The 12,216-nt window shown below is 44.2% G+C and overlaps 1 protein-coding gene across 3 annotated transcripts in view; it reads left to right on the forward strand.

Annotated features, from left to right (window-relative positions):
- Alpk2 (alpha kinase 2) overlaps positions 1-12,216 on the forward strand; it is a 114,052-nt gene that overhangs the window by 85,248 nt on the left and 16,588 nt on the right. For 2 of the 3 annotated variants that reach the window (XM_048806155.1, XM_015482185.2), the window contains exons 10-12: positions 2,420-2,694; positions 4,294-4,382; positions 7,694-7,911. In XM_048806155.1, the coding sequence (XP_048662112.1) occupies positions 2,420-2,694; positions 4,294-4,382; positions 7,694-7,911 (582 nt within the window). Of the gene's footprint in view, positions 1-2,419; positions 2,695-4,293; positions 4,383-7,693; positions 7,912-7,999; positions 8,586-12,216 lie in introns of those variants that run through there. The other variant, XM_048806156.1, reaches the window with a different exon arrangement.

Here is a 12,216-nt window from a genome sequence, read left to right on the forward strand (position 1 = left end):
TTATTTTTCTTCCTATTTCTAAGTATATTGTCTGGAACAACTTTTGTTTTTTAATTAAATTTAATGTTTTTTTTTTTAATTTAATTTTTTTATGGTGGGGGGGTTGTTTTAATGGAAGGAGGTTTGCAGCACTGGTATCCAAGCCAGGCCTCAAGCTAGACCAGAGCTCCACCACCGAGCTACATTCCCAGCCCAGAACTGATTCATTCAAAAGCATAAACCTAAACTTTTTAACCTTTGAATTTTCTATCTGAATTTTAGAAATCTGGGGATTTTGAAGGAAAACAGGATGTGGCAAATATGACTCATGTTTATTGGGTTATGGCATTAAAACATTTTCCATATTCTTTAAGTGGTATTTGAAGCAAATTGTTAAACTGAAATTCATCATGTCACTAGAATTGAGAAGGTTTGGGTTGTATAAAAAGCAGTTCCTATTCATTTTTCACCTATTTTTTAAAATTTAACTGTTATAAATTGAAACTACACTGTTCATTATAAATTAAAAGTTTTATTCTGGTTCTGTCACTTACGATGCAACCTGTTACAACTCTCGCCTAAGAGCTCACCTGAGAAAACACCCCATTGGAATCCAGGACAGTTTACTCAGGAGTTGTAGGGGAAGAAAAATATTTTTCTTCAACCTCCTGAGGTCTTGTTGGAACAGGCCCCTGTAACAAAAGATAGGTATAAGGAGAAATACAAGCTGAAGTATACTATCGTGTTATGTTTTATGTCTACATTGGAGACACCCAGGAAATGAGTCATTCCCTGAAAGGTGATTTTGAATTCCAGTTTACAGAGCATCTTCAAACAAGAAGCAGTAAATTGTTAGAGAATTGACGAGATAGAGAGAAGGACTTTTGAGTTCTAGAAGTGGCTTCTTGCAAAAGGCAAATAAATGGTGGATAAGGGCTAGCAAGTGAAGTTGATTAATGTAGATTGCCTTGGGCTATCTCCAGACTCTCAGGGGTCCAAGCTGTCCATAGTGCATAATCTTTATTCTCCCTGGTAGAGAAGGGTAGGTGGGATATCTTTTGTCTTTGTAAATGTATGTTTTAATTTTGGCAAATAGAGGAAGGCCAAAGGTTTTCCTGCATCTGCTTCTTAATTATCTGCATTTCACAGTCCTTTTGCTCAAGAGGCCCATTCTGGTCCCCCAGCCTTCAGATGGCCTCTTTGAAATCATTTACAGCACTTTTTCTGAAGACCCTCTTCCTTCTGGCAGCCTCCAGCAATTCACCCATGTTTTCTATCTGAAAATCCCCTCCCTTCCTCTTTCTTTCTGACAATAACTAGGCCTAGACATTAACCGATATTCCTTAAGCGTAGGCTCCGTTTCCTTCCAGTTTTAATAGCTAGTACCCCTCACAGGCTACTCTTGAAGCACATGATCTGAAAATATTTTGTAAAGAAGAGAAAAACATTTCTCTAAACATGCCGTGTAAAAACAAAGTGGGATTTTCACACGACCCCTGACTACTTTTATCTTTTAAAAGTATAGAAAGCTATCAGCTCTGAGAAATAGGTGTTTTTAAAAATCTAAACAATCTTGTTTCATTGAAAGCCATCTTATTTCCTCTATCAGCAAGTCAGAAGTCTGATTTGGTCATCTCTAGTTTAAAATGGAGCATCCTGATTGAATCCATTATCATCTGACGCATGTATAGAATCAACTCCAAAAAACCAGCTGCTTGGAAACTCAGGAAACAATTCTACTTTTCTTTTTACAAATAAATCCAAAATAAGTCTACTCTTTTCAACTTGTCTTCAAAGAATATTCTTTTCATATTTTGTTCTATATTTTTGCCTATTTAATATATATCTCATGTGCTTTCTCAAGTGAGGCAGTATCACTCTTAAGGGGGCAAAAAACCTTCCTTTTTTGTGTATAGTACAGATATACACATGGTACATGAGTGAGTGTGTGTATGCGTGTGTGATTTGTAGTGTTAAGATTTTTGCAGGGGAATTCTTAGAAAAAATGCCCAAAAAAGGCACCAATCATGATAAAAGATTGATACAACGCTATTGGATCTGGTCATTTGTCCTTCCCCTCTCTTCTACACTAGACTTGGCCCATCTTTTTGACTTGCTTTTAGTTTTTCTGCCTGGTTCTGCTTTTAATTTCCAGATCTGTCTACAATTCTTTTCCTGGTCTCCCCAGTTTCACTCCAACTGGTCTCCTCTTGCATGTGTCCTATGGGGGTCTTCCAGGATCCTCCTACATCCTCCTTCAGTGACGCTTCCTCTCCCCATCTCTCCCTTTAGCTGTGTCTCTGTTAGCAGTTAAGTGTGGTTCCTCCCTCTTGGTTCAACAGGTCAACCCTGTCCTCGCCCTTACATGATGGGAGACACTAGTTCTCCAAGGATCAGGACTGGGAGATAATCTGTCCAACCAAACTATGCTATGTTTTAGGGTGTGAAGAGATTGAATTTAGTCAGCTCATCTTCAAAGAGGACTTCCTCAATGACCACTACTTTGGGGACCGCCTGCGTGGACAGATTGCCACCGAGGCGCTGCACTTCGGGGAGGGGGTCCACCGCAAAGCCTTCCGAAGCACCGTGATGCAGGGCCTCACACCCGTCTTCCAGCCGGGTCACGCCTGTGTGCTCAAGGTACACAACGCAGTCGCCTATGGGACCAGAAACAACGACGAGCTCATCCAAAGGAACTACAAACTTGCTGCCCAGGTGGGTCTGTCTGCCCAAAGGTGTCCCTTCAGGTAGGAGAGTGACCAAGGTAACCTGAGATGAAAATCAGACTCAGAATGAATAAGAGTGTCTCCCAAAGGTGTTTCTCTTTTGGGGGGATGTAGAAATCAAAGCTGAATACAGCGGGTTGCTCAGTTTGGGATGGGGATCAAGTCTGAATGCTGGGGGCCTGTTAGTCTTGGAGTACAGATCAAAGTCAAGTGGTGGGGGGTCACTTAGTTCTTGGAAGAATTTCTTGGTCTCTTACCAGATATTTGGGACTTCACCAATGCCTGGAAACCCCTCTCCAATTCTGATTTGAACATGGTCATTTCTGTTCCTAGGCGGCCCCAGGAGACCCCTGGGGATTTGAATCTACTTGGACATGGGATGATAGGGCAGGTGGAGGTTGGAAGCAACAGTGACAGATTAAATCAGCGCTAAACTCTTGAGTGTTTTGTTTTCTGGAGCAGGCAGCAGGGGGGTGTATTCAAAAGGGTCAGCATTTGTCTTATTTCCTGCTTTCCTGAGTTTGGTTCAGCCTGTAAACTACAAAGAGAGATTGGCCCAAGTCTCCAGCTAAGTTCCCATCTCTCTCTGTCACCGAGTTGCAGAACTTGAGGCCAGAGGGGAGGAGAGGAGAGGGAAGGAGAGGGGAGAGAGGACAGGGGAGGGCAGGGGAGGGCAGGGGAGGAGTAGTTTTGACTTCTCCCCTCCCCAGCTCCCCTTGAGCCCTGTGGTTCACTCTCCACACCAGCACTGGTAAGCTGTCAGGAGGGTTGGGGCGAGCTCTTTCACAGACTAAGCGCCCTTTCAACATTTTTACCCATAACCTAGTGGATTGAGCTTGGATGACTCTCCCGGGTCCTGTCAATCATAAACCATCCCCGATTCAGGTGTGGTGATGTCTGTGAGACCATGTGCTTATGAGGGCAGCCACTCTTCTCCAAGTATGGGGCTTTTCCCATCATGTTCCTTTCTCCTCTGAACCCACACCTCTTTTTCTTTTCTTTCATTGAGCTTTCCATCTTGAGTATGGCCACTCATAGAAAATCCCCCAGCACACAGACTCCCACTCAGAAAAGAAAAGAGGGGGAAGCAGGATGCACTTTGGTTTTCCTGAGCCAGAAATCTTGTCAAAGTGTCCTTATTTACTATGCAAATTACAACTTAGAAAAGCAATTGCAGGGGGATATCTCAGAGGAAAACCAGGAGCCCCCAACCCCAGCGTTGTCTGTCATCATGACAAGGGGCCAGCCCCAGTAGTTCAGGGGTGAACTTCAGCTGGTTTAGAAGTGTGATAGTTTAGGATACCCTTGACCTTGGCCTGGGTAGTCCCTTCATGTCTCAGATCTCCTCTGTATGAGGCCAACTCTAGGTTATGATAGTTACTGCTTCAGGGACTAGAGATGTAGCTCAGGTGAAGTGTTTGACCCCCAGCATGAACAACAACAACAACAAAATTAATAAATGTGTGCTTTGATGGGTTCAGGAATCCATTGGTGTGACCTACACTGGGAAAATTGCCGGAATGGTATTACTGGGTGATACTCTGATTCCTTTTAATCACTTGGATTTCCCACGTGTTTGGTGATGTAGGAATGCTGTGTTCAAAATACTGCCAGACACTATGCCAAGATCTACGCTGCTGAAGCACAGCCCCTGGAAGGCTTTGGAGAAGTGCCCGAGTAAGTGAGTCTACCCTGACTTGATTGTTACCATCTGATTTGCTGGGGACTCGGAGGGCTGGAGGGGTGAGGGTGAGAGTTATGTCAAGTGATAAGGTTGGTCTCTGTCTATAAATCCCATGAGGATCCCATGCCTGCTGTCCTGTTTGTCTGGACTCCAGGGACACACAGAGAGATAACTGATAAATATCCTTTAAAAATGTATGCAAGGGCAGGTGCTGTGGCACATTCCTATAACCCCAGCAGTTGGGGGGGCTGAGGCAGTAGGATCAGGAGTTCAAGGCCAGCCTCAGCAAAAGCAAGGCACTAAGCAACTCAGTGAGACCCTATCTCTAAATAAAAATACAAAATAGAGCTGGTGATGTGGCTCAGTGGTTGAGGTTGAGTGTCCCTGAGTTCAATCCCTGGTACCCTACCTCACCTCCCCAAATATGCATGGGTAAATAAATGACTGGCTAGATTAATTCATTCAATAAATATATCTACCACATTAAATAGAAAAGAAAAGGTATCTATTCTCATGGGTATAACAGTGTCTAAACAATGAGCAAACACAGGACACTGTCCAAATGTAATTAATCCTATGATGAAAATAAGATATGGTGATGTGACAAGTAAGAGTGGACCAGTGATCAGGCTACTGGTAACACAGTAGCCACTTCCTGGAATCCTACAGAGATAAATTACACCGATTGCTTTTATCCAGTCATTGAAGCAATATTTTTTGGCCTCAGCCAATTTGGAGGAGTCTGGAGCTTGTGTTTACTGGCCTGTGTGTCTGGGTGTGATCATATTTGCATGCTAAGTGGAAGGAGGAAGCTGCAGCCATTTATACAGCAGGCCTGGGAGGGGAAAGGAGGAGGGAGCTTGTCCAAGTGCCCCTGTTGGCTCACAGACTGGTAACAATACTTTCCCTTAGGTGGTCTGTTGTTGAGCAAAACCAGTAGTGTCTCTAATCCTTTCCGCTCGCTCGTTACCAAAAAAAAATTTAACATACTTATTTACTACATAAGTATTTGTCAGCAAATGAAAAAATAATAATGTAATGCAAAGAAAAAACACAATTGCTTTTGAAAGTACATGAAAGAGAATACAAAAAGAAAAAGGACCAGCCATTCTTTAGTAAGCATCAGAGGGGCACGTTTTCGAGGGGAGAACGGGGGTGGGCTGCAGCAAGGGCCTGGGTTTTGTAGGGTTTTAGCAGGGCCAGGTCATGGGAGGAGTTTTGGTGACTCATTTGGGTAAGGCAGGAGGGCAGGTAGGGCGACAGTTAGGGAAAGTCCCTAGGGCCTACTGTCCTTATCCTTCAGCTTCTCTGTTAAATATACAGCAATCTGGGATGAGTTCAGTTCTGTGTCACAAATCTCGCCCTGTCATCCTTCTTGTTTGGTCCCCCCTCTTCCCAGTCTCTGTGTCAGGGGTCCTCTTTCAGGAAGGGAAGATTGAAGCCACTAATCCTCCCCTGCAGGGGTAGACCCAGGTTTTGTGCAGCTTGTCTCTTCCCATATTCGGGGCCCTCTGGGAGAAAAGAACACAAAATTATTAAGATCAGATTGGTATAGGGACTTGGAAAGGGCCCACCCTGGGGGATGGGGGGCAGGGGAGGTAGGAGCTTAATGGGCTTCATCAGCAATCAGCACTGCAGTAAACTAGCCAAGGCCCAAGACGGAGAGAATATCAGTGAGGACATTTTTCTGTGAAAAACTGCTTTCCCTTTCTTGCAATGGGAGGATTTGTGACCACATGGATGATGACAATATAAAGAGGAGTAAGGGTCCTCAGAAGGACATCTGGGAAAGATTCCACGCTCAAGGAACCTAAATCAGAGGATTTTAGAGGAAGAACACGCGCGTGCGCGCGCGCACACACACACACCACTCACTCACACACAGAGCTAGCCATGGACATTCTTGCTTTCTTTCGAAGCCCCCATGCTTAACCACAGTTGCAGTCTAAAGAGAGGCTCTGGACCCTTTGGGTGACCCCTGTGTTTAATTCCAGACAATGGAGCTTGGTCCTGGAGAAGTTCTCTTTTAGAAGCACATGGGATCTTGAAGAAAAAAAAAAAAAACACTCCACACTGGAGCAGCTTGTTTTTGAATTCATGAATATCAATGGCATCACATTGTCTATGCAAATGGGTCCCACTGGGCAGAGACCAGGCTAATAAAGAACCCGAATAATGCCCAACCTTTGTTTCTGTCCCTGTCCCCCCACCCTGCCAGGGCTGCATGATTAATAAGAACCCAGACAAACCTTGAACCTTTGTGCTTGGTACAGGGTTACTGGCAGAGGGGTTCCTCAGAGCGTCCCCTGAATCCTGCAAAATTGACAAGCACAGCTGAGGAAGCCTGGGCAGCCAGGCTGATTGCAGTGAGAGGGGGCAGGGCTACTGCCCCAAATGTGCCCGCTTCCATCTGGCCTTCTGTCCTCAGCTGGAACACCTGAAATTTCTTTAACAAGACACACAGAACTTTCATCTTAAAATTAGAACTAATTCTTTCCTTTCCCTGGAATGATCTTGCCTTAGAATTCCTTATGGTTCTCCACTCACTTCCCACAGGTCTCTCCTCAAATGCTCTTTATTCATCAACAAGGACTCCTCTGATGCCCCTTAAATAAAATGTCACCCTTTCCCACCCGTGTGTCTCCTCTCCGCCCCTTCCTGTTTCCACCCAACACTCAGCTGTGAGCTTTTACTTGTTTCTTGTCTGTCTCTCTCATTCAATGTGAGATCCACAAGAGCAGAGCCTCTGTTTCCTTTACTGCTGCTTGTGGAAGTGTCTGGAAGAGTGTCTGACACGGAAGCTCCTGAATGAACATTTGTGGACTGAATGGAAGGAAAGGAGGATGCACAGATGGGTGGGTGGAGGGGAGGTAGGATGGGTGGGGAGGTGGTGGATGGATAGATGGATTATAATCCTTGACTAACACAACATTAAGGTATTAATATATGAAGACATTCATTTCTACATGAGCAATTGAAATAAAACCTAAGGAGGAATTTCTAATTCTAGAAATAAATAAAAACACAAATGCATTTTCTTTATCATTAAGTAATAATTGGGGATTTTTTTTTTTTAGTCTAAATCTAATGGATAGGGCTGGAGTGTAGCTCAGTGGTAGAACTTTTGCCTAGTATGTGCAAGGTCCATTTTCCATCCCCAGTACCCAAACAACCAAATCTAATGGAACCCAGAACCCAGGGGTTGATTGTGCAGCTCCCACTGCTCCACGTGGGCATAGAATGGCCCAGCAGTTTTTCTTTCCATCTGAAATTCGATGTGTGTCCATGTTCTGCTGCCTTGCAGGATCATTCCTATTTTTCTCATCCATCGGCCTGAGAACAACATCCCTTATGCAACAGTGGAAGAGGAGCTGATTGGAGAATTTGTGAAGTATTCCATCAGAGATGGGAAGGAAATAAACTTCTTGAGAAGAGAAACGGAGGCTGGTCAGAAGTGTTGTACCTTCCAGCACTGGGTGTACCAGAAAACCAGCGGCTGCCTCCTGGTCACGGACATGCAGGGTGAGGACCATAGCTTGCCTGGCTGCAGGGACCCTGCGGGTCTGGGATGCTCCTAAGGGGGAGGAGTGAGGAAAGGAGGGAAGGGAAGGGGAAAGAGGGTGTGCTGCACACCCTGAGGCACCTTTACCCAAAGAAGGTGTTCCTAATATCTCATCAGAAACACAGTTTGACCCCGGAGCCCCGAAATGGCCTGCTGAATGCGATAATAAAGTTCTCTTTAATATTCATGCCAATAATGCTTTCCCACCTCAAAAGAGATTGGCTTCATTGTTATATCCTCAATAGGTGCAAACTCAGAAGTACATATGAAAATCCAGATGCAGGAAAAGATAAATTGAGATGTGACATTCCATTCTTAATATGTGAAAGGACCTTACAATGCTTCAGATCTTATGTCCCCCCCTGGTGAATTTAAGGCAGGCTTTCAATGTATACACACATTTTTAGGAATACCATTTCTTTAAGAAAAGGGGTTGTCATAATTAGGGTTCACCAGGAACAGAGCAAGGCAAGTACTGTCATCCCATAGTAATACAGGGGATTGGTTCTGGGACCCCTAATGGATACCCAAGTCTGGGGATGCTTAAGCCCCTGACTTAAAATGGCATAGTGTTTGCACATAAGCTACACATATTCTCCTGCATGTTTGAAACCATCTTTAGAGTGTAGTACCTGATACAATGTAAATGCTATGTAAACAGTAATTCTGTATTGTTTAGGGAATAATGACCAAACAAACAAACAAACAAACCCCCTTTGTACATATTCAATAGAGGTTCAGTTTTGGAGGAATATTTTCTGTTGAATTTGAAGATGAGGAAGCTACAGATGCAGAGGAAGGACCTGAAGGCCATTGTATTTGAGTACAAATAGCCATTGGTGGGGGGATGTCCCTGGAAACAACACAGAGGAGCGAGGAAGTGAGACTAAAGAGGGATGGGCAGCTGACAGGGCACATGGATACACAGCCAGTTACTGCCATGGGTAACAGGAGTCGCTCTGCCAGGAGCCTGTGCAGAGTGCACTTCCCAGAACCACCCAGTGTTTATCCTCCAGCTCCCACTGCACCAGCTGAAGGCTGCCCTTGGTGGGGACCTTAACTGTTTGCACACCCGCCTGACATTTGGGCAAGCCAAGCTGGGCAAAGAGTGGGCAGAGATAGTTCTTGGGCAAAGAAATGCTGGTGGTGGCACTGCCCATGGAACCATGGTGTTCAGAAGTGGCTAGAGTGAGAACAGGATTGTCTACGCATGTCCTTCCTGCCACTTCCTAGCTGTCAGCCTTTGGTCAATGACTCACTTCTCTGTTTCAGTATTTCCAGGTGAGGTTGTTGTGAGGATTGAGTGAGATACTGAAATGTTTATTGCAGCATGGCCACATAGCAAAATATTCCCTATTTTTGAAATAATTATAGATTCACAAAAATTTGCAATATATATAGATCCCCATGTACCTTTCATCCGGCTTTGTCTAATGACAACATCTAACATGACTATAGCACATTGTCTGTAGAATCAGGAGACTGCCTTTGGCACAGCATAATTAACTAGACTATAGACTTGACTTGGATTTCACTGATTTCTACATACACTTAATCTTTATAATAATCTTACAAAGAAGATACCATGATCCCAATTTTATAGATGAGAAAACTGAGGCTGGGAAGCAGTGATTTAATTGCTGCCACTCCGCTAGTAAGTCGGTCCAAGATTCCAACCCATATTCTCTGACTCTGAATTGCAAGCTTTCCCACTACACCACAAATGAACAAATTTGCAAGAGATTTACTTCCCAATCTTTCCAAGTGTCCTCTGATGTTAGAAGGTCCCTTTGTCCCCCTAAGCCCACTTGGAGACTCCTTGCAGACCAACTAGGACTGCAACATTACTGTCCTGCAGATGGGCAGATATGCAAATTTATGGTAAGCCATAACCATTCAGTCTTTGAAGAGCGTTGGCTGCCACACGCTCACACACCAGAAACATTGTCTTAACGGTTATTCATGCTAGTTAGACTCTGTTGGTATAGTTGTTGCCTCCCCAACCCCCCACCATCTTTCCTCCTTCAGAGTTTGTTTTGCATTAAATAGAGTTTGTCTACTGAAAAACAATGCCCTGGAGCTTCATGCACAGCTAGTTTTGCTTTTAGGCACTAGCAAACAACTATAGTGAAATATTACATCTCTCTGTAAATGATGTGTGCAATTAAATGTGCTGGCATAGAATTTCGTAATGGTGTCTACTTACTTTGCTGCTGTGAAAAAAATGTTTTTATTGTCACTAACAATGTGGCATGAAATAACACATCCATTCTCTAAGTAATATCTCCCCCTTCTTATAATTTTACTGGGATATTGGAACTAGAGTTAAAGCAAACCCCAAAATCAATCATCCTCTTCTTGAACTCTTAAAAGTTATTCCATCCCTTGGTGCATTGAGTTGTTTATAGGATTGTGCTGGGGCCTGCAGGTTTGTGGGGTTAAAGTGGGTCTGTGATTTGAAACCAAGACCTGGCTCACTGGTAAGATCATTAGGCCTTCTAAGGATCCAGAAAGACCCAAGAACTCAAATTCTGGATAATAGACTCCTGGTGCTGCCAACTTCCTTCCTTCCACCAGAAACAACCTGTGGGTCACTATTATCCACAGCTCAGTTTAATAGCTGCACACTGGAATTTAATTCATTGTTCTCTAGTGATTGTTAATAACCTTGGTTGAATTGCTGACAAATTATTAAACCCAGAGAGAGAAGTTTCTTTTCAAAGATTATGTTCTATTTTTCTAAACTGAAAATGACAGTTGGTAATTATGAGAAGCAAGGGAGAACAATTCTCCAAGTTCAAGGACCTTTTGCCAAATGACTTTAAAAATTAGACTTTTGTGCAACTTAGAGCTGTGATTTTTAAGTATACTTTCCATGAAACAAGATGGCCAAAGAGAGCTTTTGCAATTTGATATCTTAAAAAAAAAAAAAAAACCAGTCCCCATAATAAAAGCATGTTGAGTATTTTTACATATGTTTAAGTGGTTAGCAGCTTTCAGAAAATGAGATGAATTAGTTACCAACTGTGAAAGAGGCTTTTAAAATGCTCGCTGGCACCCCCAAAGTGCCATGTCTAATTTAGCTCACAGGTGCACTCCAGAAAAGCCCGGCTCATTGCTTCTGTCTGACTAACCAGTCTGAAAAGCAGCATGTCCCATGGTTTGACGTGCTTCAAGCAGACACTGCCGAATCAGAGCGTTTACCCTTCAAACTTTCCTTTCCTGGGCCTCTGGGATGGAGAACCCTAGAACTAGATTGTCATCAGATACGATCCTCAGGGTTGGCTTTGTGGGAGACACTTGTTCCTTCTTGCACATGCCAGACTGGTTTCTAGGCTGCTGGCCTTCTTGTGGCCAGGTCATCAGCTGGTGGTGGGAAGACTGGTCCTTAGAGCCTGGCCCATATAGAACCAGAGTCAGAGGTGAGAGAGGAGAGGAGAAGACCCCCGCCTGTCATCCAGCAGATCAGATGCTGGTAGGGTGGCATTTTGGATGCTATGCCCTGTGATAAAACTATATCACATAGGTGGGGTCCACTGGGTTGGGGCAGGAGCCACCCTGGAAAGACAGGAAAAGAATGGGTACTTGGTTAGGGGGGAAATATGCTAGAAAGGCCCCGGTGCTTCCACACTCTGAGCATCAGAGAGGTGTCTTTTCTTCCTGCTAGATCAGGGAGAGGTAACAGATGCAGGATGAGGTGGGGCAGAGTGAGCAAGGGGGGTGCTTCAGTCAGATATTGAGAGTCGGTGACCAAAAGGCCTGACAGAACAACGTGAGGGGAAAAGTCTCTTTTGGCCCATAGTTTCAAAGGTTCAGTCCAGGGTCCGCTGACTCCACGGCTCTGCGCCCTGAAGGGAGGCAGAATATCCTAGCAGAAGGGCCTGGCAGAGAAAAGCAGCACAGGACAGAATAACCAGGAGGCAGAGAGAAGCTCGGCTCAAAATATAAACCCCAGAGACATGCCCTCTATGACCTACTTCCTCCAGCCATACCCACTTCATCTATACCAGTGGATTAATCCACTGATTAGGTCTCATAATCTAATTATTTCACTTCTGAAAATTCTTGCATTGTCTCACAAACGAGCACAAAAGACACCTCATACCTAAACCATAACAGGTGATTCTTCTGCTGCAGAAAGTCGGGCTCTTGCCCTCCTCACGGTGGAAGGCAATAGATTGTCCATCCTCCTTGCATTATTGGGTACTCTTCCAGCTGCCCCTGTTGTGTGTTTGGGATTCTACCATAAACACCTATGGCTCTCT

The sequence above is a fragment of the Marmota marmota genome, unplaced genomic scaffold (genome assembly GCF_001458135.2).
Source record: "Marmota marmota marmota unplaced genomic scaffold, marMar, whole genome shotgun sequence".
Lineage (NCBI taxonomy): Eukaryota > Metazoa > Chordata > Mammalia > Rodentia > Sciuridae > Marmota > Marmota marmota.